This window comes from Equus quagga, chromosome 2 (assembly GCF_021613505.1).
Source record: "Equus quagga isolate Etosha38 chromosome 2, UCLA_HA_Equagga_1.0, whole genome shotgun sequence".
Taxonomy (NCBI): domain Eukaryota; kingdom Metazoa; phylum Chordata; class Mammalia; order Perissodactyla; family Equidae; genus Equus; species Equus quagga.
The window spans coordinates 157,356,762-157,382,098 of NC_060268.1; the positions used below are offsets into that span (position 1 = coordinate 157,356,762).

Sequence of the window (25,337 nt, forward strand, 5' to 3'; positions counted from 1 at the left end):
GGCCTTCACTGCTTACTGATGAAGAGCGAATTTATGGCACCTCTGCTCTGGGCCAGACCTAATGCTAGGGCTGGGTACAGAAAAAGAGAGAATGATTAGGTTGGAAATTAGTGGAACAAACAACGAAGAGGTTTCTTAAGCCCAGATAGAAAAGGCTTTAGCAACTGACAGTAAACTTTGAGTCAAGTAAAATATCCAGGCCAGCACCGGGAATTGTTGGAGCTCACTGATGGGTAAATGGGGGTTCATTATACTATTCTCTCCACTCTTTATATGTTTGAAATTTTCTATAATAAAGGTTTTTCTTTTTTAAAATCTTCAGGTAAATTACACCTCGGAATCTTATAACTAAAATAGCTCAACCCCTAGGGGTGCTTTTAGAGACACTGTGGAGACTGGGAGAATTCATGCCAATTCCAATCGGTGGTTTATGAGGATAGTCATGATCAATGGTAATCAGCACAGCTTCACTAAGTTGGAGTACACCAAACTAACTTCATTCTATTTTAATTTAAGCGTTCAGGTCTGATTTACCAGGGGACTGTAGTAGACAACATCCCTAGATTTCAGCAAATTGTTTGACAGTATCTTATGATGTTCCCTTGAGAGGCCCGCAGTCGGGTGGAAAGGCCTGCTTTGTTTTATACAGATTTAGGGGAAAGAGCTTCGTCCCAGAGTTAACAGACTGGTTTGAATTCTCACTCTTTTCTAGCTGTGTATTTGGTTCTGTTACTTCACCTCTCTGAGCTTTAATTTCTTCATCAGTAAAGGTAATATTTACCTTCTAGGGTTGTCGGAAGGAAGAATAACTTATACTAAAGTACCTTAATAGTGTACCTGGCACATTCCATTTTCCAGCAAGATGAAGAGGAGAGGAAACAGGAAATAGCCCAAATTGAGGGCCATAATGATCTCTATGTAGAGCCAGTGCAGGCCTGTAATTCCATTACGAAGAAGGTCAGGGGCAAATTGCAGGAAAGATCTGAAACAACAGCCTGTGTTCTACCGTGAGCCTAAGGGAGGACGACTCCAAGAATGGAGATTACTCATCGCACCTCCTAAAGAGAAACTCTTCCAACCAGAGATGTCCAGCTTCTGCATCAGCACTTTGTGAAATCCTGTACTGACCTTGCTGCCACCAGCGTTCAAGAGGACGTTGAGAACTATATAAAAGGCAATTTCCTACATCGGAAGAAGTTTGAAATATTAAGATTTTAAATGCATTTTAAATTCTAACATGAGTTCCTGAGCTCAAGTGGGTGTAAAAGTGTGGCTCACTGTGAACCTGTCATTTATAGAAGAGGTTTTAGGTCGGTATTCTCTCTTCCAGGGGAGACGGAAGGGAGGATTACAGAAGCTCCGTGAGGCTCCAGAGAGGCCACCAGATGGCGCTCTGGGACCGACTGCACAATCAACTTCCTTCCTCTTCTCTAGCTCTTCCCCGCAGCAGGGTCCCGCTCTAGGCGAGGGACCAGAGGGCTGGGGCCCGCCAGCTTCCCCCTGGGGTTCCTCGGCTTCAGAGGTGGCCAAGCGTTAGGCACAGCATAAGCCAAGCAGCGGCGAGGACTGCCAGCCGTCTGGGGCAACCCTGGGCGGGAGAGGAGACCGGAGCCGGGGCCCTCGGCCTGGAGATGGCAATCGGTCAGCGGAACCCACCTCAGTCTGGCCCCCCCCCCCCCCACCCGCGCCCGACCGTCATCCCCGCTCGCGGCTCCGCGCGCTGTGCGAAGCTTTCCCCTCTAAGGGGCGCACCTGAATCGCTCCCGATTGGCTGCGCGGGTCAGGGAGTTAAACTTTCGGCCAATGAAAAAGGGCATGGAGCGTGACGCACGCACACGTCACGGGAATTCCCCCCCCCGGGGGGCGGAAAAGGGGCTTTCCCGACCTGAGCCTTGGTGGCTGCAGAGGTGTCGCCACCAGTCCGAGGTGGGTCGGGCGGGGAGAGAAGCCGGAACCGGAGCCGCCGCCGCGGTGAGTGGCCGGGTTCAGACCCCCGGGTGGCTGGGACACGGAGAAGGGCGGGAAGAGGGCCCTTACCTGACTCTTAGCCCGGGACTGGAGAGCGGCTTATGCACGCGCACACACACAAAGAGCACGCACACGAACAAGACACACAGATACACAGCGACATCCTTGTATAAAGACATGCTGACCCGTACGTACACCTACACGTATACCAGCGTGTGCACAGCACTGCCCATGCACTACACCCGCACACATTTGCACACGCAAACATGCTCACCCATGCACAGGTGCCTACATCCATATTCTTGACGCACAAACTCAAAGACAGGTTCACCTGTGCCCTTACATATTAAAACATATTCAGACATGTGTCTACACTGAGAAGTTTAAGGACGCTCATCTGTACACAGACATGCTGACTTGCACACGCACGTAAGCACATGGGCCGAAACACACTTGTTTACCTGTGATGGAGAAACACACATACACACGGCTATGGGACTGGGGCGGGGGGCGTGGGCACCCAAAGCAGGTGCGGTGTGAGAATCAACAGCTGTTGAGATGTTTCGGGGAGAAGGAATAGAGGAGCCCATCCCAAGGAGGAGACGGCTTTCCTCCACCCTCCTCACCCCCATCCCCCCGCCCCGCGGCCCCAGAGTTCGGTTCTCGGGGCAGAACCCCGGGGCCCCCCACTGGGAAGAGCCCCCGCCTACAGGCCTTCGGGGAGGAGGCCTTCCTGCAACAGGAATGTCCCCCCAAAAGCCCCCGGGGTGAATCAGCCGTGGCCTCCCTCGGGGTAGAAAATCCCAAGGTTGCTCCAGGAACGGGGGAGGGGATGGGGGCAGGTCTGGCCCCGGACTGGGAGCCTCCCCAGGCCTTGAAAGACCCTCCGGTCCCCGGCGCCTGCCTGGAGGGAGGAGGGGGGCTCAGTTTCCACGGGGGCTTCCCTGGGTCTGGCTGCCCCTCTGCCCGCCGAAAGACTACCGGCGCCCGCAGGCCAAAGACGACCTCGCGCCCCTCCCGCCGCGGGGGCGTGGCCAGTGGCGTCATTTCCAGGCCCGCCTCCTCCGGCCCCGCCTCCCCCTGGTATTTTCGGGACTTTCCTAAGCTGTTCTAACTTTCCTGCCCCTTCCCCGGCCCAGCCCAGCCCCGGATCTCGCCCTCCACCGGATCTCGCCCGCCACACCCGGACGGGTGGCTGGAGGAGATCGGACCCTCCCCCAAATCTGGACCTCCCTTTCTCCCCCCACTCTGGTCCTCATCTGTCTCTCTCTCCCCCCGCCACTCCCCCCGACCTAAGGCGGGCGCCTGAAACTCTGGGAAACAGAACCCGGCCGGAGCCACCAGACAGAGCCGGGCCTAGCCCAGAGACATGGAGAGTTGCTACGACCCAGTGAGTCACGCCACCTGACCCGAAGCCGGCGGCTGCCCCCCGTGTGTGTCTGCTTGTCTGCCTGTTTGTCCGAGCTCTCTCTGCTCCCCTACACCTATAATGCCCTCAGATTGTCTCAGCCTGCCTATCACTCAGCCTGTCTGCCTGCAAACTGTTTCCAATAGGAGCTTTCTTATGGGCCTGGTGAGGAGAAGGAGTGATTACTAAGGGCTTCCAGAGCTGGGAGGTGGAGGGCTCTGGGGGTGGCTCAGAATCAGCTGCCACCTGTCTCCAAACCAGGGTCTGGATGGTATTATTGACTATGATGATTTCAAATTCAACCCATCCATTGTGGAGCCCAAGGAGCCGGCCCCAGAGACAGGTTAGTAAGTCCCCTAACATCCCCTCGTCTTAGGGGGAGGGGGAGAGAGGAGCATGTGCCCTTTGCCTTGTGGATGAGCTCAGAGATCCTGGCTCAGCAAGGCCCCTCTGTCCCCAGCTGATGGCCCCTACTTGGTGATCGTCGAACAGCCTAAGCAGGTGAGTGGAAGGGATGGTGTGGGATTGCCTCAGCTTTGGGAGAAAGTGGGGTAGTTGTAGCTGGGTGGCCATGGGGAGGGTCAGTGACTCCAGAGGCCATTTAGGTTGAGATAGTTGGTTGCTGCTGATCACAGTGGTATGATTGTGGTTCAGGACAGACACTACCACTCATCATGGTCACTGCTGTCTGGGGGTGTGGCTGCCTTGGGGGGGTCTCTCCTGGTCACAATGTCACTCTGCCCTGGGACCTTCAGCGAGGCTTCCGATTTCGATATGGCTGTGAAGGCCCTTCCCATGGGGGACTGCCAGGTGCCTCCAGCGAGAAGGGCCGGAAGACTTACCCCACTGTCAAGGTGAGTGGGGATGGTACTGGAGGGTGGGCTAGTGGACAATGTGTCCAGGGGCATTACTGACAGCCCTCGCCCCTGCCAGATCTGTAACTACGAGGGACCAGCCAAGATTGAGGTGGACCTGGTAACACACAGTGACCCGCCTCGTGCTCACGCCCACAGCCTGGTGGGCAAGCAGTGCTCGGAGCTGGGGGTCTGCGCCGTGTCTGTGGGACCCAAGGACATGACTGCCCAGTAGGTGCCTTCTACCCCTCGCCCCCACTGGCTTGCCCTTTCATTGCCTGCCAGTCCTAGGCCGCAGCCCACCTCTATGATCTTAGCATCTGACCAAGGAGAGAGACTTGGGTTGGCCCCAGAACCCAAGGCCCCAAGTAAAACCCAGAAAACTTCCTAGAGGAAGTAGGGCTGAGCTGAGCCCTGGCAGTGGGGAGGGTGCCTTAGGTGGAAAGAACTGCCTGTAAAGCCTCTGAGTCCCTCCCCAACCAGATTTAACAACCTGGGTGTCCTGCATGTGACCAAGAAGAACATGATGGAGATTATGATACAAAAACTTCAGAGGCAGCGACTCCGCTCCAGGCCCCAGGGCCTTACGGGTATGGAGGGGAGAGAGGGAGTGACGGGAGGTGGTCGTGCAAGGAGTAGAGGAGCAGTTCTGGGGTCATGTGTGTGCCCACTGCCCAGAGACTGAGCGGCGGGAGCTGGAGCAGGAGGCCAAGGAGCTGAAGAAGGTGATGGACCTGAGCATTGTGCGCCTGCGCTTCTCTGCCTTCCTTCGAGCCAGTGACGGCTCCTTCTCCCTGCCCCTGAAGCCAGTTATCTCCCAACCCATCCACGACAGCAGTGAGTATCCTGACCACCTGGGGTGCCAGAGGGAGATGGGGGGCAGCCTCAAGCTATGGATTCAGATAGGTCTGGGTTTGAACTTGGCCTTACCATGGATGAGCTGAATGACATTGAGCAAGTCATTTCCCCTCTCTGAATATGGCTCCCGTCTTGGGTAAATGAAGATTCTAGCAGTTTCTGTACCTCTTGAGGTTGTTCAGATGATAATACAAAGCACCTGGCTGCATAAATGGGGCTATGGCTATTATATCATCTCAAGTAATTGCTATCCCACCCCCTAGAGTCTCCTGGGGCCTCGAACCTGAAGATTTCTCGAATGGACAAGACAGCTGGCTCTGTGCGAGGTGGAGATGAGGTTTATCTGCTTTGTGACAAGGTGCAGAAAGGTGAGGCTGGAGCCCAGGCTGGGAGCTACGGACAGTGGGTGTCAAGACTGAGGGTCAGGGCAGCTGCAGGACACATGGCCCTGGAGATTCCACTAGGAGCTGTGGCTAAGCTTCAGTTTTCCCTGTAGATGACATTGAGGTTCGATTCTACGAGGATGATGAGAATGGATGGCAGGCCTTTGGGGACTTCTCTCCCACAGATGTCCATAAACAGGTACTGTAGGGCCAGGGCTTGGGGCCTTACTAGGCCAAGGCCTCAGTGACACCTTATGTTCTTCTTCCCCTAGTATGCCATTGTGTTCCGGACGCCTCCCTATCACAAGATGAAGATTGAGCGTCCTGTAACCGTATTCCTGCAACTGAAACGCAAGCGTGGAGGGGATGTCTCTGACTCCAAACAGTTCACCTATTACCCTCTGGTAGAAGGTGGGGCTGGGCTGAAGATCCCAGGGGGGCTGGAGGGTGGGAGCTGGGCTGGACAGTCCCAAGAACTAGATCAGGGGACCCATGAGTCAAGTCAGAAGTGGGGAAGGTCCCAGGAAGAGGTGGTCCTAAGAGCCAGCCTGAGGGCTTTTTGGGGGAAGAGCCATTACCAAACTTGGGATAGGTCTCTTGAGGCCCATGAGTTGGGGTTTTAACATATCATTTCCCTCTGCCCCCAGACAAGGAGGAGGTGCAGCGCAAGCGGAGGAAAGCCTTGCCCACCTTCTCTCAGCACTTCGGGGGTGGCTCCCACATGGGTGGAGGCTCCGGGGGCTCAGCTGGGGGTTATGGAGGAGCTGGAGGAGGAGGTGAGGGGGTGCTGATGGCGGGAAGAGGGATGGAGGAGGGAAGGGTAAAGGAGAGAGAAACTGGGGGAAGAAATCTGGCAGAGTCCTGGCTGGTGCTCCCTCCCTGCAGCCCTGCCTGTCTCCACAGGTGGCAGCCTCGGCTTTTTCCCCTCCTCCTTGACCTACAACCCCTACCAGTCCGGCGCGGCCCCAATGGGCTGCTACCCGGGAGGCGGGGGCGGGGCGCAGATGTCCGCCGGGGCGCCTAGTGTGGATGCTGGGGAGGAAGCGGCAGAGCCGAGCGCGTCCCCCGTGATCCCTCAGCACGAACCACAGGCCCCGGAGCTGCTGCAGCAGGGTATGGCCTCCGGAATCCGGGCGGTCGGGACCCTGGGGATGGGGACCTAGCCCGCGCCCATGCCCCCTGTCTCCCCCAGCCCGGGAGTACAACGAGCGCCTGTTCGGCCTGGCGCGGCGCAGCGCCCGAGCCTTGCTCGACTACGGCGTCACAGCGGACGCGCGCGCGCTGCTGGCGGGACAGCGCCACCTGCTGACCGCGCAGGACGAGAACGGAGACACGTAGGTGGGCGGGAGGGTGGACGATGGGGGCTAGCGGGGGAAGGCGGGAAGAAGGGCCCGGGCTCGACGCCTGATGGAAGATAATGGGGTGCGGGGCAGGAAAGGGACCTGCAAAGAGCCAGGGCCCTGGAGTTGGACAGACCCGGTTTCAAGTCCGACCTCGATCTGTACTAGTTCTGTTCAAGTACTTAATCTCTCCAGACTTCAGTTTAGTCGACTTTAAAAGGGATACAATAATAGCATTTATCTACCGCAAAAGGTGCTCTGAAGGATTAAGTTTACGTGCTGCGATGCCCTTGGAGATGTCTGGGCTCGACGGGCCCAGCGAGGGAGGTTATGGAGGTAGTGGGCTTTTCAGGGTAGAGGGTGCTGTGAGAGGCTGGGCTTGCTAGGCTAGAGTCTCACTCCCCAACCCCCAGGCCGCTACACCTGGCCATCATCCATGGGCAGACCAGTGTCATCGAGCAGATAGCTCACGTTATCTACCATGCCCAGCACCTCGGCGTTGTCAATCTCACCAACCACCTGCACCAGGTGAGGGGCACCTATTGGTGAGGGGGTAGGGGTTGGAAGGCAGGTGGGTCTCGGCCAGGGGCAGGCGTGGCTCACTTTGCCTGTGTCCCCAGACACCCCTGCATCTGGCAGTGATCACCGGGCAGACAAGGGTGGTGAGCTTCCTGCTGCAGGTAGGCGCAGACCCGGCACTGCTGGATCGGCACGGAGACTCAGCGGTGCACCTGGCACTGCGGGTGGGTGCTGGTGCCCCAGACCTGCTGCGTGCCCTGCTGCAGAGTGGGGTTCCCGCCATGCCCCAGCTGTTGCACCTGCCGGACTTTGAAGGTAAGTTCATCACCTCATCTGGACCTGGAGGCAAGGGTGGGGACTAGGGAGAGTAATTGGTGAGTGCCTAGAGTGGATATGAGGTGTCGAGCTCAGCTGGTCAGGGAGCCACGTTGGGGATCACAGCTGCAGCCTGAGTATCCTCTCTCCCTAGGGCTGTACCCAGTACACCTGGCGGTCCGTGCCCGGAGCCCTGAGTGCCTAGATCTGCTGGTGGACAATGGGGCTGAAGTGGAGGCTGCAGAGCGGCAGGGGGGCCGAACAGCCCTGCATCTGGCCACCGAGATGGAAGAGCTGGGGTTGGTCACCCATCTGGTCACCAAGGTAGCTCTAAAGATTGTGCAAGGGGTTGGGCCAAGGGTTGTGGAGGGACCAAGGATGGTGAAGATACAGGGGGAGGGGTAGCCAATCTGTGGTGCTGTGATCACCCACTCCCTTGCACCCCACAGCTCCGTGCCAATGTGAATGCCCGCACTTTCGCGGGAAACACACCCCTACACCTGGCAGCCGGACTGGGATCCCCAACTCTTACCCGCCTCCTTCTAAAAGCTGGTCAGTCTCACCCTTGGGGGCATATGAACAGGGCTGGGGAGGAAAAGGGGTGCCTCCCAGTTTCCCCTACTTTGCAGTCTTTAATGTGGGCTTCCACTGTACCTCCCCATGACTATCTCCCTCCCCCAGGTGCTGATATCCATGCAGAGAATGAGGAGCCCCTGTGCCCACTGCCTTCACCGCCCACCTCTGATAGTGACTCAGACTCTGAGGGGCCTGAGAGGGACATCCGAAGTAGCTTCCGGGGCCACACACCTCTTGACCTCACTCGTAGCAGCAAGGTGAGGCCACCCTGAGACTAGAAGTACCAGAGAATGGGCATCTGGGCTTACGGATGGGGTCCAGAGAAACCGGTACCTGGGCTTAAGGACTGGGATAAGAGAGAGTTAAGGCTGAGGCTGTCTCCCCAGGTGAAGACCTTGCTGCTAAATGCTGCTCAGGACACCATGGCGCCCCCCCTGACTCCACCCAGCCCTGCAGGTGAGATCTCTCCACCCACTGCCAGACCCAGAGCCCTGCTCACAGAAGTCTCTTCTCCTTCAGGAGGCCTCTCTTTCTCCATCCTTGTCCTCCATCCATTGCCCCCAATGGCCCTGTCTGCCTTGTCTGTCAGATTACCATGGGAGAGGGGTGGCGTCCAAGTGTCTGTGCCTGTGCCCATCTGTGGGGGCAACTAACATGTCTGTGTGTGTTGCCTTCAGGACCAGAGCTGCCACTCGAGGATACAGTCCTGCAGAACCTGGAGCATCTGCTAGATGGGCCAGGAGCCCAGGGCAGCTGGGCAGAGCTGGCAGAACGGCTGGGGCTACGCAGTCTGGTGGACACGTATCGAAAGACAGCCTCACCCAGTGGCAGCCTCCTGCGCAGCTACAAGGTCAGTCAGTCCCTGTCCCCTGCTCCACGCTCCAGCTTCCTTTCCCCAGTCTCAGATCCCAGGTGCTTCCTTGGCCTCAAGGCTCCTGACCCCATGCCCTAACCATAACTCAGGTCTCACGCCTCTTCCTTCTCCTCAGCTGGCTGGTGGGGACTTGGCAGGCCTGCTGGATGCCCTGTCTGACATGGGCCTAGAGGAGGGAGTGAGGCTGCTGCGGGGTCCTGAGGCCCGAGACAAGCTGCCCAGCACAGGTAAAGGGGTGCTACCTGGAAGGTGGATCTGGGCCTGGAGGGTGGGAGGCCTAAGCCTTGACTCTTCCCTATCCCCGCTCCTGTGTCCACTCCCCCAGCAGAGGCGAAGGAGGACAGTGCATATGGGAGCCAGTCGGTGGAACAGGAGGCAGAGAAGCTGGGCCCACCCCCTGAGCCACCAGGAGGGCTCTGCCATGGGCACCCACAGCCTCAGGTGCACTGAACTGTCACCCACTCAGCAGCCCCCTTCCTGGGCCCCTCTGTACAGCATCCCCCCATTCCAGTTCTTATTTAACACCCCATGCCCACCCCTCAGCTGGGGCAAATAAAAGATTCTCATGGGAAAGGATTCTTATTCCAAACTTATGGCAGCCCCGATGTGACTCTTGTCCCCAGAACCAGCTGCCTACCCCTGGCCCCAAGCCAGGCACTGGTGAGAGAAGGAGGCCCAGCCAGCAAGTCCAGAGCAGTTTTAATGGGAGTGGAGGCTGTACAAGGGCAGGGCCCACTGAAGGAGGGAAAGCAAGGCCATGCTGCCCCCAGCCTGTGTATGGGGGCCTCGGCATGGACACCCTTCCTCTGCCTCTGGAAAGAGAGAGGGTGAGCCCTCAGGGAGGAAGGAGGGAAAACCAGCTAGCCCCAACTCCTGGCCTCTGTCTGAGCCAGGCCCCAGGATGGAGGGAGATTGCTGGTGTCAGGGGTGGGAGTGGTCTCAGCAGAAAGCAGAAAGGTCAGGCCTCCCCCACAAAAGAAAAAAAGCATCAAAAGTCCAGGAGCCCTGGCCCCTCCCGCCCCAGCCCCCCATACGAAAAAGTGCAAAACATTATCACAAAAAGGGGATCTCAGAGGGGCCCTTAGCCTAGGCTCCCGAGGCCCATGGCCTAGCCCTGCCCTGCCCCGGACACCGCGTCCGGCGCGGTCGGGCCCTGAGCCAAGGGGCCCTCGTGGGTGGCCCGAGGCCGGCCCGGGCTTAGGCGGGGCCATGTCATGCAGGTACCCAATGGGCACCACCCCCCTACACACCCACCCCTGACTCAGGGCTTCCACCGTCCGCTGCCTGCGCCTGCCCGAGCCTCTGAGCCATGACACTGAGCCCGGGGCTGGCTGGAGGTGTTGGGCTGCAGGGAAGGACTGGAATGAGGTGGGGGGAGTCCATCCTCCGTGCTCCCAGCCTGGGCCAGTGCTGCCTCTACCGCATCCAGCTCTTCACTGCCCGCCTTCAGCTTGACCCGAAGCAGCGTTGCGTATGTGCCATAGCGGGATTTCTGAGGCAGAGGGTCAGGGCTGGGAGCCTGCTCTCCACCCTCTGTCCCTCCCACCCCCATCTAGACCAGGGAGGGAGGCCAAAGAGGATTACGTGATAGCAGGTTCTTGCCTACCTCTGAAGCCCCAAAAGCCCCCAAGAACTGTGACATGATCCCCTGGTAAGTCGGTGACCCTCTCTGGGCTCTCTCAAGACTGCCAATTGTAACAGCTAATGTTTCTGAGCCTTTACCAGAGTTGAGAAAGCCAAGCACTTGACAGACAGCATCTCACTTCGTTACCCTGGTGGAAATGGAATGTTACCCCTGTCCCACAGAAGAGGAAACTGAGGGTCAGAGGGATTAAGCAACCTGCCCAAGGTCACCCAGCTGGTCCCACTCTTAGAATCTGTGTCCTTAACCACTAGTCTGAGCTGTGTGTGGAGATGCAGAGGTCCCACTGATGGAGAAAGGAGCCAAGAGATGCCCAGGCAGGGAGGCTCACCTCAAACTCCAGGTAGGCCTCCTTGTGCCGCTGCTCCTCAGCCTCCTTGCCCCGGGCCTTCTTGCCTAGTTGGGCAGCCCGGTGCTCCCGCAGCTCACTTGCCATGGCCCTCAGCTTGGCCTCGTGAGTCCGCACCTGCTCCTCCTAGAGGCCAGGGGTAGCTGGTCAGGATCACTAGCAAATACAGTGCCTTTGTGTAAGTTTTTTAAAAAGGTGTCCCTTTCTTTGGGCGAACAAAGCACCGTGTCTGGGTTGACAGCTTGGCAAGTGGAGTGGAGACTGGATTACAGCCTCTGCTCACCTCCATGACCAGTGTCCTGGTGTAGTGGGCATCTAGGTAATCGTACACTGCAGCCTTGAGTGCAGTCTGCCCCCCTCCATCCCACTGGCACCAAGTAGACAGAGCTGGGGGGGTGGGTACCTGGGAGAGGCGAGTGGCAGCACTGGGCAGCAGAGGGCGGCTGAACTTCTTCTGGGAACTAACAGCAGCTGGGAAGGGGGGTGCAGAGAACATGGCAGCCACCACATTGATGCGAGTGATCCAGGACTGCATCTGCTCCAGGCTCCTGGGGAGACAACACAGCCATTTGGGACCTGGGCCCAGGGTTCCTGTCCAGGGATGCTAGTCCTGGCTCAGGGTATGGCCTGAGAAGGAATGAGGCAATCCAGAGACAAGGGAGGGGAACAGGTTGAGAGTAGGGTGAAGGGGTCTGGGATTGGCAGGAAGAGGAAAACTCACGGGGCCTGGAAGAGGAAGACCCGCCAGTCAGCTGTGCGTAGATAGAAGACATGGGGCCTCTTGCTGTAGTCGCTGGCACGTGTGGCCAGCGCGTGGTGGATGCTGATGGCGTTCTTAAGTTCTGCCTCTGATAGCGCCTTCCCGGGCTGGTACTCCTCCTGGGGGGTGCCCATCTTGTCCTGGCTGCAGTCCCAGCCTGGCCCAGCCCAGCCCCCCCGCACTCCCCTGAGCCAGCTCAGCCCCAACCCCTTGGGCTGTCCCCGCACCTTCTGCAGGTAGAGGATCATGCCCTTGAGGATTCCGTGGAAGCTCTTCCAGCCCCGCTTGCCCCGAGGTGCTGCGGGGAGGAAGACAGGTCAGGGGAGCCTGACTCAGGCCTGCTCCCAACCATCCCCCAGACCCTCCCACCCAGCCACGTACTCTTCCTGCAGTCAGGGTCTGCGTGCACCTTTCGCACCAGGGCCCCGTGCTTGTAGACTGCAGCCCCAGGCTCAGGAGTCAGGTCCAGGAAAGGGCTGGAGCCGCTGCCACTGCCCCCGCTGACCCTCTTGATGACCTTGGGGTTGGGGTCGGCCAACTCAGACAGAGAGCGTCTCAGCTCCTCCTCGTCTCTGCAGGTGTGATCACCTCAGAGGGGGCTGGCTGTGGAGCCACAACCCCCTCTTCAGTCCTGGCCTCCACCCAGGAAGGCTCCTCCAGTGGTGATGGAGATGGGGGTGGGGAACTGCTCCTCTTGTAGGGTGTGGCTCCCGTCAACCTGAGGCTCCCAGAGCCCTATCTGCCGCTTCAGACCAGGTCTCCCCAGGGTATAGCTGAAGCTTCCCTGCTCAGATCAGGACTTGGGAGGCAGCATGTCACCTCCCTCAGACTGGAGCTCCCAAGGGTAGGGCCAGGTCTATCCCTGCCTCACCTCACATGTAACCTGCCCCAGCCTCTCCATTTCTGCACACACATCCCCAGCCCTCACACCCTGTTCCACTAGGGCAGACACATGTCTGACTCAGCTGTCTCAACCACACCTAGCACCAAGCTTTGCTCATGGCTCGTTGGCTAAATGGTGGTAGAAGTAGCTTCCTAGTGGTCCCCTGGTACATCCTGGTCTGCAGGCTCGGTCAGATGCCATCTAAACATATCATCTGTCTTGTCACTCCCTCACTCAGAAACCTGCAGTAGCTCCCTGTTGCCTCCCACATGGAGCCTATGCTACATCCCTGCCAACGCTGTCTCTTTCTCCTTCTACTCTCCATTCCAGCCAGGCCCGCCGCCTCTTGGTCTCCCCACCCTACACTCATTTCAGCCACCACATACTTGTCTCCCAAATATCAGCTTCTCTCTTTCCCCAAACAAATACTTCCCCCCTCCTTCAAGGCTTGCCCCAAGTCCCAATCCTCCAGGAAGCCTTCGCTGATCTCTCCCTGCACCCCAAGCCTGAGCTCTGCCTCCTCTGAGGTCTTCCCTCCTGCGGACTGGGAGCTCCCAGCTAAACTGAGCAGTGACTGGACTCTCAGCAGATACCAGCAAATAGGAGTGATCTATTGACCATTTAGGTGAGGGCCCTACCCTCAGACTGGAGGATCCCAGGCTAAAACTGGACCTCTTCCCTCAGCCTCTTCCAAGACTTACTCTGAGTCTCTCTTTCCACTGAGGCTGCCAAGAGTAGACAATGTAGTCCTTTGTTCTGTGACACCCTGGGCTCCCTAGGACCCAAGAGGGGGCTCTTGCACTACTGGTTAGGGCCCTACCTCCAGAGACTTCTGCTTTCCCACTTGGGTTGCCAAGGGACCTCCCCTTTTTGTTTCCACACCCTCCTCCCCGGCCAGCTGACAGTGGCCACCCACCCCAACCCAGCTTGTCATAACAACCCAGCTAGAGACAAGACACAGAAGCCCGAGTACAGGCAGGCATCTCCAAAGAAGGAAGTGAGGTAGCCTCACTGCCTCTTGCGGCCTCACCCACCTCCTGCCCCGTGGCCCCAGGATTCACAGGGCCTACCTCACACTCTTGGTTTCTCCAGGCAGACCCTTCCCCACAGTCCATCCCCACCCCCCCTCACAGCCCCAAGACTCACATGGCCCACTGCAACTTTTCATTCTTGATGGAGCTGTACAGGGCCTGGGAAGGGAGGAACAAATCAGGGAGGTTTGGGTCAATCCTGTGGGGGCAGTGCATCATGTACGCCAATGCCAGAGTTAGAGCCCTCCCTCCCAACTTGGGGGAGGAGACAGAACTGTGCTGGGGAGAGGGAGGCAGCAGGGTGTAACAACCAAGAACACAGGCTCTGGAACAGAGGATTAGGACCCGGGCCCAGCTCTGCCATTTTAACTGCATGACTTTGGGCAAGGAGCCATGGGGAGAACAAACGTGGTAATAAGTGTTTAACGTAGGGCAAGCAATCAGCGCAGGGCATCCTGACATAGTAAATGGCAGCTGCTATTATTATCTTTAATGTTATTGCTATTGTTAAGGGTCATCCTGTTCAGATCCTGGGTGGAAGAACCACCCTAGAGGGAATGGAAAAGAGCAGCCCAAGAAGCTCTTTCCCCAACAGTGTGCTCTGGCCTTTTTCCACAGGATAAACCCACACAGAGTATATGGGGAAATGGAGGCCTAGGAACAGGGACTCACCCTGTCACCTCCTTCCTTGGCTAATAGAGAACACACTCTCATGGCTCCCAACCCCAAGACAAGCTGAGAGCTTCCCCTAACCCAGACAGCCCCATCAAGCCAAATGCCAGGGTGGTCCAACCCCCTGCCCACTCCCATACTTCATGTTACTAGGGAGTGAGCACTAGTCTAAAAGGCAGTAGTTTTAGCTTTCAAACGCTGCACACCCTAAAGTCCCTGTGTGCTCCTAAACCAGTCACTTCGCCTCTGTATATTTGGCCTGGAGTACCTGTGGGGGCCTTGGGGTGGTCTCAGAGGAGAGAAGGGGCTCCAGGAGTGGCATAGGGGACTCTTGGGAGTGGCCTACAACATGGGGCTACACCAGTGCCTCCCACTGTGGGGGCGCTTCTGCCAGCCTGTCTGTGAGTGGGTGTGTCCCTGGCATGTGCGTGTTGGGCTAAGCGTGTGGCGTGTGATGCTGCCTGCGTGTGAGCTGGGTGCAGTGGTGACGTCGGTACCTTCTCCGCGATGGGACACAGCACCCCTCCAACACATCACACTCTCTGACTCTCTCACTGCCCACGGCCATGCCCAGCCACAAGGCTAGCCAAGCATCCCAGATAAGCACACCCTGTCTGGGGGTGGGTACACCCCACAACCTCCATCCCCCACACAGCACAACCCAGGCTTATACACACACAGCCCTCCCAGCACACACCCAGCCCAAACCCAGCAGAGCTCAGACCCTAAACCCTCAGTCTCCAACTCTCTGGCCAGGAGGCTGAAGTGGCCACTGAGGTCCCACCTGCAGTCCCTGTCTCCAGCCTTCCAGTTCATCCTCTGTCTGCCCCCTCTCAAGACCCTCTTTGGCCCACAACCAGGTCTTCGTTGAAAGTCCTAAACCCCATTGTTGAGCCCCACGTCATACTCCCATCTAGAAGACCCAAAGACCCCTTGGTTTGAAATGCCCACTTTGATCCGAGGGTCTGTGCCCTTCCCCCTCAAGTCCATGCCCACCCCTGGCTACCCATCGGCTCTGTCCCTGCTGGGCTCCCCCCTCAGCCCCACCGATGTCCTCCTCGGCTCATGCCGCCTTCAGTGCCGCCCTCAAGCCACCCCCTCAGCTGAGCCGCCCTCGGCAACTCCCTCGGTCGCCCCCCCAGCCCGGCGTGGGCCGCGGCCCCAACGCCCTCACCGCCTTTTTCTTCTTGCGGCTCTGCAGGCGGCTGACCACCAGGTCCGTGTAGAGCACGGGCTTGAGACTGCGCGAGCGCTGCGGCCAGCCGTAGCACAGAGTCTCCGCGCCGCGGTGGGTGCGCCCGTAGCGCACGGAGCACAGCGAGCGCGAGCGCAGCCGCCCGGCGCTGCTGTGGATGCTGTTGACGCCGATCATGCTGGCCCGGCCGGCGCGCCGTGGCCCCCGGCCATGCCCCCGCCCGCCCTCGGCCCCCGACGGCCCGCGGACGGCTCCCCCGACAGCCGGCGCGAGCGGCCCGGCCCGGCCCGGCGCGAGCCCGGCCCGGCTCCCACCGACGCACGAAGCGCGCGGCGGCGGCGGCGCTGTCTGCTCTGCAGCTCGGCGAGAGCGGGAGGGGGGGCGCCGATGGGGAGGGGAGGGCGAGGGCTGGGGGCGGGGACGGCGCAAATTGGAGGCGTCCGACCGAGAGGGGGGCCCGCAGCGCGGCCGCCACGGAGGAGGGGCCTGGGAAGGCCAGTGGGGCACTTGCGTGGGGGTGGGCTGCTTTGGGAATGCTGGGAGGTTGCGCTCGCTCGGAGCCCTTACGCCTGGGGCTGTGGAGGTGGGCAGACCCTGCAGGGTCTGGAACTCCCTCCTGGCTCTGGAACTCCCTCCTGGCTCGTCAGGGTTGGCGGGAGAGAGAGGGGCGAGGTCGGAACGCCACTCTGCGGCCCTTTTTTACCAAGCCAGGAGGGGCCGCGAGGCATAAAGGTGACACAGGATGGAGGCAGCCACGGAATCACAGTGGCCTCATCCAACCCAACGACCCTTAGCTACCTCAAATGCCCGTGTATATACCCCAACTCACGTACTCAAATCCCAGTTTACAGACACACATCCCACTAGCTAGATGCACCAATTCACATTCACCTCAACTCACACTATAAATTCGGATGCACATCTCAAAATTTATAGTCTTTAACTCACATACACCCCCGACTCATGGACACATGTAATAAATCAGACAGCCAATTCGTAGATGTACACCCCAACATACATAAACACCGAACCTACACCCCATCTCAGACACACACGCTAAATCATAAGCCCTAAAGCACAAACACACCCCAAGTCAGACAAACCCCCTTGATTCACCAACACCCTAAATCATACATACACAACTCAACTCAGGCATCACCCCATCTCAATGACCCCCAACTCATAATGGACCCCCCCCCTCCCCACTCAGAGACATTCGTAAACTCAGAAGCCCAACACACCCCATGCTCACAAACAGGCCCAAGGACACTCCTGCGCAGTCACATGTATCTGGTGGCCCAGAAACCCTGCCAACCCTAGGGGTTTCAAGTGAGTCCAGGCCTCCCTGGATGAAACACCACCGGACCAGGGAAATGAGTGAACCCATGGGACCGGGGCGCCCCATTCTCCACCCAGCCTCTGTATAGCTAACCCCTCAAGTGCTGACCCCTGGGCGCGGGACCTGCCCACAAGGGAGCCAGAAGCGCTGTATCTAGTCCCAGCTTGGCGCTAACTCGCTGCGAGACCTTGGAAAAGCCATCGTCCCTCTCCTGTCCCTCTACCTCCGAGTTCCTCCAGCGCAGCGGTACCTGGGAGGCTTTTGTGGCTTTATAACCTGGGGCAGGAGGTGGAGGGGAGGAACGAAGTGGTGTATCTGTGTGACCCCGCCCCCTGCAGGGACCCCCTCCCATCCTCAGTGAACACAGGAGGACATCCCCTGATAAAGGCAAAAGCAGAGTCCAGGGCTGCCTGATCACGTGTTTTCGACATCCGTCTCCCCTCCCCCGCTGCGCGTGGCCGCGACTGCACGCTAGTGCGCATGTTCCGGGAGAGGAGAGCCTACGTGTCGGGACTGGGGGGAGGGGGCGGTCCCCAGGCTGAGTCACCAAGCCCAGGCTCCCGCGGCAGGAGCTGGCGGCTGGTCGGCCCCTCACCTCACCTCCCTCCAATGCAGCTGACAGGTCCCCTAACCCTCCCCTCCAGCAACCTCTACCCTGCCCCGCCCCCCACCTTGAGCAGCTCCCTGGGGAAGTCGCCGCCTTCGTTGAGGCCCTCCAAGTTCCCGATGAAGTCTCCGCAGGTCATGCGCTTCCCGATGTTCTAAGGGAGGGCACAGAGGCCTGTGAGCTTGGCGAGACCCTTAGCCTCCCAGGCCTCGAAGTCTCTGGACCAGGTCTGTTTTCCAGGCTACCTCCCTCCAGCCCCCCACTCACGTGGCCGTGGAGATCTGTGTTGAGTAGCATGAGGGCGCAGGTCAGCGTGTGCGCACCGTCTAGGGGAGAATTGATGTTCAGTCTTGGCCATCTCCCAGGGACTCTTCCCACAGCTGTCTTCCCCAACTTCCAGTTCATCCCTTGCCCATTTTCAGGACGCCCTTTGGCCCACAATCATATTTTTGTAAGTCCTGAACCCCATTAGTGACACCCTGATCCCAAGCAAAGACCTTTCTTTTCCAGCAGATCCCTCAGAAGGAACCTCTCTCTCTTCTCTGGTCACCCTCCCCAGCTCCCTAAGGTGCTGGGGGCTGCCCACTGCTTGCCCCCGACGCCCACATGCCTCTATGTCTATGTGCTAAATACAAGCAGGTGGGCCTCACACAGTTATGCAGACCAGTGCAGCCAAACAGAATCCCCACTCAGGCCAAGCACTGTCTTGTACATGTATGTGAACGATGACATGCAAACACACCTGCTGCTTGCCTCTTCACAGCACACACTGGACTCTAGCAATATGCCTGCCCACATGGAAAGTTCCACAGCCATGTCAGCGCTGCCTGCACACAGAAATGCTCACATGCCTGCAAGCTTGTGCATTCATTCACTCCTGCACACACACTCATGCTGCTATGCACACACGCAGTGCCGTTTGCCTCAGTAACCAGCCGGGAAAACCCTGCCCCCGGCCTCCTCACCCTCTGAGGACAGGGCTCCAGGATTGCACTGGAAGTATCTCTGGGAGAAGTGGGCCAGCACACGCTCCCGTTCCTGGGTCTCACCCATTAAGGCCAGCTCCTTCAGAAACACCCTGGGGAGAGGGGGAGAGGGAGCATGTCACCCCATCCAAGGTCTCCTTACCAGGCAGCCCCAGCTCTTGACCATGCCCAGCCAGCTTGGGAAGGGTGACATCAGGGCAGCTTAGGGGAGGCACAGGGGCTCAGAGGAGGCATAGCTGAGGCCAGGCACACCAGGCCTGGAGAGAGGGGGCTGCCCTCAAAGGGCTCAACACCCACCTGAGAGCTTGGTCCAGAGTCATGCCCGTGAAAACAAAGAACTTGAGGTACTCGCCAGCCACAAGTTTGCTGAAGTCATTGCTGTGGGCAGGGCAGAGAGACAGGTGGAGTCTCAAGGGGAAGTATCAGGGGGCCAGGTGGGGGTTACCTAGACACCTGGGAGCATTAGATAGAGGGGATGTGGAGGTACTGCCCACAAGATGCATCCCCTCTCCCCCCATTCTCAATCCCACCCCAGTGGCTGTACTTCTTGCCGAGGTGCCTGGCCACGTCAGCCTTCCTGAAGCCGTCTAGTCGGTAGAGCCTCTTAGCTAGGCGCTGCGCAGCCTCCAGGTCTGCTTTCTGCCCATTGGACAAGGTATCTGTGCTTCCCAGGGCCAGCCGCTCTGTGCTGTCCAGCTCTGAGTCTGAGTCAGACACCAGCTGGCTCAGGGGTGGTTCACTGCCAGGGTAGAACACCAGCTCAGAGGTGGGGCATGCCCTCTGGGGGTCATCCAGATTCTTCCTATGCCTCCAGACCGGAAGACAGAGAAGGGGAGACTGGGACGTGGGGAAGCCAGTTTTCTTTTCTTCAGAGGAAGAGATTGTGCAGGTTCCCTCCACCAGCTAGCTCCATCATTACCACCTCTCTCTGGAAGTCCTGCCTCAAATCTAACCCACATCCATCTTGCTGCTATGGGCGTTCTGGCTGCTTCCCTAAAGCTCCCTTAGTTTGCTACTAGACATAGATTCCCTGTCCCCACACTGGCCCTACTCAAAACATAGTCCTCTATCTCTGAAAATATGGGCAAAGGTGGGATAGATAGGCTCCCAGGGAGGAACAGTGGAAGGTCAAACAAAGATTTGAGGGCAGCAGGGACACCTTCACACTCCTTTGTCTTTCCTCCTCTGGCCTTTTAGGGAGAGGAACCTCTCCCTTAGTCCTTCTCTTCTACCCGCAAAGAAGTAGGCTCTGGGGTAGAGGGAATTGGGGGTCAGACTGTATCCCCTCATCCCTTGTCTCCTCCTCCCCTTCCCTTCCCACCCCAGCTGCTCTATTCGCAAAGCCACCTGTCACCCCAGAGACAGAGGCCGGAAACTCCTGGTTGCTAAGCAACCCTGTCTCCTTGGCCACCCCCTTCTGTTGCTATGGCTTCCATGACAGAGAGGGTAGCCGGCAGAGGGGAGAGCAGAAAGGTTAGACTGGTGAAAGGACTTCCTGGAGAAGGGTGAGAGACTCCTGCTTGGAAGGGGAGGCAACATGGGAGGGAGGCAGTGGGAGAGCTGGGGGCTGCATCTTTGGGAGAAGCCTCCAGGCTGGGTGGGGCTAAGGTCACGAGACTTCTAAGCAGGTTAGAGGCTCTGTCTGGGGAGGGAAGGGCCCTCCTGGAGAGAAAGGAGGGTGCTCTTGGGGGACCCTTCAATCCTGAATCATGGTTTCTCAAGTCACTGGATCTGAGACGAAGGGGGCAGGCTGTGAGGGGCTCCCCCTCACGGCCAATGGAAGTAGTCCTCCAAATGGGAAAACAGGCACCAGCATCCCCTAATCACCCTATCCAGGGTCAGGAATATCAACTACATCGTCGCACTCAGGCTCTGGCCCTTGGAGCAGACATTCCCAGAATGTTCCAAAGGAATCACTCACCTGCCCAGGGGTGCTGCCCCCAGCCCAAAGCTGTCCTCTGAGCGGCAGGGACTAGGGGGCTCCCTCCCGGGGGCTTGCTTGGCTCCAGCCTCTGCCTCCTCTTCCTCCCCTCTCTGTGTCCAAGGCCCATCGGCAGCAGAGCTGGTACCAGAATCCGGATCGAGAGGGGCAAGTGGGGCAGGAGCAGGTGGGTCAGGCCGGGGGGCAGGGGGTTGGGGAGGCAGCTCAAAGGTGAAGAAGGGGCTCTGGGTTGGGCCAGGTGAGGCCAGGGCTTCCAGCGAGGCAAGGCTGGTGTAGGAGGTGCCCTTGGCCCGATGTGACTCCAAGATGGCTTCAAATACACAACTGAAAGAGTCAGGCCCATCAGCCGAGGGGCTGGTCCCAGGTAGAAAGGGCACAGGCGATTTGAGAGGCCCAGGGTGAGGCATTCGGGTGCCTGGCCTGCAGGGGCAGGGAGAATCTCTGATCAGGTGCACAGGGAACAACTCTTGGGTGGCATTTCATTGAACTTTCATACCGACTCTGTGAAGGGGATTATCATCTCCTTTTCACAGGCCCCCACCTCCCCTAAAAAGAGCCACCTGGGTAAGAGGCCCCACCACAGCGTTCGCCAAGCTATTCAGTGCGCCTGTGGCAACCCAGCACAACCTCGCCCCAGCACCCAATCCCTTCCTCTCTCCCTCCCCGCTAATCTCCCTTTCTCCTCCTTCTCCCTGATCCTCTCCCCTCCTGCCATCCCATTTCTATTTCTGGCAACATCTTAGGAGAAGAAGATGAGGCTCCAAGCTGCAATGGGGTGTGAGAGGGAGAGGAAAGCCCCCACACTCCCCACTCTCCCACCGGGATCCAGGACCCAGATTGATGTTCCCACCCCTCCAGGCTTGATTCTGGCCTCTGGCCTCTCACCCTGCCCCTTCTTCCTCACTAGTACCACTTTCCTCCTCTATCCAGGTTGCCCCCTACCCTCCTGGGTTCCTGCTGATACCCCCCCACTATTCTGCCAGGCCTCATGCCCCTGTCCCGATTCTCCTGCTACACCACCCTGTCAGCACCACCAGCTTGGTCCTGACCCTCCCAGCTTCTCGTCTCCCTTCCAGTCCCTCTGACCCCAGCTCGGCCTCTGGGCCAGTGGGAAGGAGCAAGTCACTTTCCTCTCCCACTCCCCCACTCACCGGGCCCCCTCTGAGGCCTCAAACACCTCGTCGTCCACATCCTCTTCCCCACCTGCCTCATCCTCGTCCTCATTACCACTGCCCAGGCTGGAATGAGGGCCAAGGCATGGGCTTGGACGTGGGGCAGGTGGGCGGGCAGTGCCAGGTGGGCCCTCAGAGCTGGGCTGACTCTCGATGGCTGAGTCAGCCTCCTCCCGCTCAGCCAGCACCTCATCGATGTCGGTCTCGCGGTAGCACCTCAGGGGCACTGTGTCCAGGTCCGTCTCGGAGTACTTGGCTGCTCGCCCCACAGCCACCCCAGAGCCCTGTCCTGAGCCCACCCCAGGTGGAGATGGGGGGGCCTGCTCTGGGGGCTTAGCACCTGCAGTATGCATAGGCATCCCGGTCAGGAGGTTATCCAGGTCAGCTCCCTGTCCTGATTCTGTTCTAGGAAGGAACTCTCCCCCACTGCCTCATATTGGCAGGAAGTTCTTTCACTGTCTAGCCACCATTTCTCCTGCTACAAACTCAGCTTATTCCTGGTGCCAGTGGAGCTCATTTCAAATCAAGTTCTTATCAAACAAATTTGAGGGGCCTAAGGGAGACCAGTCTTTTCTACTCCAAGGAATGACCCTGATATCCTGTCATCCCCTCCCTCCAGGGGCCCAACCCAGCCACCATCCCGCAACCCCCCATCATAACACAGAAGGAAAGACTGAGGCCTGGAGAGGCATTAGCTGACTCATGAGCCCAGGAAAGGAGTGGGGAGGTTTAAAGGAAGGCTCCCTACCCCACCTCAGCTGCTGTGCAGAAGGCTGGCCCTGTTCCCCTGGCCTCAGTTTCAGACCTTACCTGAGCTGGGGGGGGTCCAAGGAGCCATAGAAGAACTCCCATTTGGCTCGAGCAATTCTCTGGGCATGAGAAGAGACTTCCCGGGGGGAGAACCAGGTGTCCCCCTAAGGCAAGGAGGAAGAGAGAGACACAGGCACCCAAAGATAAAGTCAGACATACAGAGACACAGAAACAGGACAGAAACCAGAAACACAGAAAGAAAAACACACAGGGACCCAGAAAGAGGTGCAGAGACACAGGGACAAACACAGAGGGCAAGAAAGAGACAAATTTAGGATAGACTGACGGATTCAGAGTGAACTGTCAACAGGCCCAATATCGCCAAGGGGCCAAGCCTCGCCCCTTTGCTGGGACTCTGGGGTTCCAGGGAGGTCACGACATACCTGGTTCAGGAGTCCAGTGTCAGCAGCTCCTCGGAATAGCGTGGCCAGGTGCTCAGAGTGGCCCCCCAGTCCATTGGGGAGAGAGGAGTAAAGGCCATCTGCCCCAACCTGAGGTTGGCCTGGTGGACCATGTGAAAGGCCCTGGCTGCCAGGCAGGGCTGAGCCTCTTCCTGCTGGGAGTGGGTCTGATGTGGATGCCTCCAGCCGCAACTTCCGGTTGGAGCCAGGCCCAAGGGCTGGGGTGGGCCTGGGAGGAGAGACCCCACCCAGGTCCCAGCTCCGACTCAAGCCTCCAGGAGAAGGTAGCCCATTCAGTGGCCTCACACTGGCCTTCTCCACAAAACGGAATATGACCACAGAGCTCTGGGCCCCTGGTGGGGGCTGCCCAGTGGGTGAAGAGGGTGCCCAGGGTGAAGGAGCAACACGGGGTGAGGGGGGGCCACGCAGGGGTGTACAGGGTGCTGTCACACGTCCCAGTTCCCGGCCTCGGGGACCTGGACCTGCCACCCGCTGTAGCAGGGAGCCTGTGCTGCCATACATGCTGGCCGGGGGACTCTGGGGCACCGGGCCTTCGGGGAGCCACCGGCGTGGGCATCGTGGTGGGGAGATGGCACAGTCGCCTTCTGAGCAGAAGCGCATGGCACCCTGGGCCATGCTGGGGCCGGGGGTCAGGCTGGGGGGGCAGGGATGGCGAGGCCAGGCGGGGAGTGAGGGGGCAGCATGCTCTTCAGACAGGCCTGCAAAAGAGGAAGGGGTGCAGGGAGTGAACTGCCAGGGAGTTGGATGGGCAGGAGAGCAGAGATAGGGAGGGAAAAGCTGGCTGGGGCAGCTGAGCACCAGGGGCCTAGCCCACCCTGGGAATCTGGCATCATTGATCCCACCCCTGGGGGTAATCAGGCCTGTTGCTTGGGCTAGTTCCATGGAAGCCTGGGGAGAAAAGAACTGTACCCTCAACAAGCCCTTGACTCCTCTCCTTCTGCCTGGGGGCTCTGAGCATCACACTGGGAGGGGCCCTGAGCATCACCTCAACTATTTCAAAAGTTGAGGGAGCCTAGAGTCATTGTGGCATTTTGGAGTTACTTCTGGTGGGGGAAGGGGAAGGCTGTTACCCCATCCTCTGAACCAGGAGTCTCAGCTAACCATCACCATCCATACAGCCAGGGTTCCCCCCATAGTCCCTTTCATGGAGGCCCCTCACTCAGGGAGATAGAACTCAGGACCCCTGGAAGGAGAAGGAGGGATGGCAGGGGGAGGGTTATATAGGGACCATGAGGGGCTGAGAGGCATAGGGTGAAGGGGAAGCCCCTAAACAGAGGCCCCTACCCCTAATACATCCATGCTGAATGGGAAAGGGACATTCTTGTTCTCCACCCAGGTACACACATTCATGAACACACATGTACATAAAGACAAATAATGTCAGTACACAGTTAAACACATTCATAGGCAACACTCTCCAGCACACATAGACACAGGCACACACACACACACACTGCTCAAAGACACACCCTCATACACTCTCACAGTCATAACAAAAAATGCGTGTAATGGAAAAGCACATGCTTGTTTTACACACACACTGTCATCAAACGGGAACACACAAAGAGATACCCAGATATACACAGGGGCCCTCATTCTCCAATGCACACAGAGACACAGGCATATCAGACACTCACAGAGACCTGCTGGTCACAATCACACACAAATACAGATGCATACTCACATACATACTCAAGCAGAGGCACACACCCTCTCCCCCAACCCCCACCAGTCATTGGTCTCTGGGGGAAGGCTGCACCAGACCCCTCTCCCCTCTGCCCCCCAGGGGTATGACAGATCTTGTCCAGCCCAGGTGGGACCATAAAGGGGTAAAAGGGGCTTCTGGTGGCAATGCAGGGTAGGGGCAGAAGTCAGGAGCAGCAACCCTGCCAGGCAGGTTCCTGAAGCTCAGTCGGGGCCCACCTCCTCCTCAGTGCAGCCCGGGCTCAAGCCGCCTCAGTACTCACCGCTGCTCGCCAGGAGCTGGGGCCGAGGAGAGGCAGGGGAGAGGCTGGGCCCAGCTTAGCTGTGAAGGCAGCGCGGCTCCCGCTTGCTCCCGCTTGCTCCAGGCCCGCCCGCCTCTCAGTCCCTCCCCTTCCCCCCCTACGCGCGTCTCAGGCAGAGCTAATCCCCCCACCCACCCCCTCGCCCTCTCCTGGGGCCCTGAGCCCCGGAGGCTGCCCCTCCTTCTCGACGCTAGATCCCTGCTGGGCTCTCCCGCCAACCTGAGACCCGCCCCTGACAAGGGGGAGGAAGTAGGAAACCCCCAGTTCTGTTCCCCAGACCCTCACGTGCCCCACCCCAATCGTGTCCACGTCCCTCTCGTCCACCGCCCCTTGAGGCACATGCAGGACCCAGCTGCACACGCCTGTCCCGCTCCAGACCCCACGCGTGTCCCGAGGAGGTTGCCACATGACCTGTTACATGCCACA

At 58.6% G+C, this 25,337-nt stretch overlaps 2 protein-coding genes across 4 annotated transcripts; one reads left to right on the plus strand and one right to left on the minus strand.

Annotated features, from left to right (window-relative positions):
* The first annotated feature begins 1,863 nt into the window (after positions 1-1,863).
* On the plus strand, positions 1,864-9,668 carry NFKB2 (nuclear factor kappa B subunit 2). Of its 3 annotated transcripts, XM_046654098.1 has the most exons (23): positions 1,864-1,971; positions 3,266-3,358; positions 3,638-3,719; positions 3,837-3,877; positions 4,132-4,230; positions 4,310-4,461; positions 4,714-4,820; positions 4,909-5,067; positions 5,352-5,456; positions 5,585-5,670; positions 5,744-5,882; positions 6,119-6,247; positions 6,375-6,584; positions 6,664-6,805; positions 7,225-7,339; positions 7,432-7,645; positions 7,800-7,969; positions 8,095-8,197; positions 8,327-8,478; positions 8,608-8,677; positions 8,899-9,071; positions 9,211-9,322; positions 9,421-9,668. In XM_046654098.1, the coding sequence occupies exons 2-23, from the start codon at positions 3,338-3,340 to the stop codon at positions 9,543-9,545; spliced, it is 2,706 nt and encodes a 901-aa protein (XP_046510054.1). In that variant the 5' UTR covers positions 1,864-1,971; positions 3,266-3,337; the 3' UTR covers positions 9,546-9,668. The 3 variants fall into 3 exon arrangements, with proteins under 3 accessions (XP_046510054.1, XP_046510055.1, XP_046510053.1); XM_046654099.1 differs by lacking the exon at positions 1,864-1,971 and having other exon boundaries at positions 3,056-3,358; positions 9,424-9,668; XM_046654097.1 differs by lacking the exon at positions 1,864-1,971 and having other exon boundaries at positions 3,057-3,358.
* Positions 9,669-9,777: 109 nt separating this feature from the next.
* On the minus strand, positions 9,778-25,149 carry PSD (pleckstrin and Sec7 domain containing). The gene is given in 18 exon segments (XM_046654100.1): positions 9,778-10,587; positions 11,069-11,212; positions 11,490-11,634; positions 11,808-11,965; positions 12,074-12,144; positions 12,228-12,418; positions 13,876-13,919; positions 17,638-17,727; positions 17,841-17,899; positions 18,539-18,651; positions 18,857-18,937; positions 19,104-19,298; positions 20,481-20,921; positions 21,653-22,013; positions 22,479-22,587; positions 22,867-23,603; positions 23,720-23,793; positions 24,873-25,149. Coding segments are annotated over 17 exon segments (3,189 nt in total). The 5' UTR covers positions 23,739-23,793; positions 24,873-25,149; the 3' UTR covers positions 9,778-10,356.
* Positions 25,150-25,337: the final 188 nt, after the last annotated feature.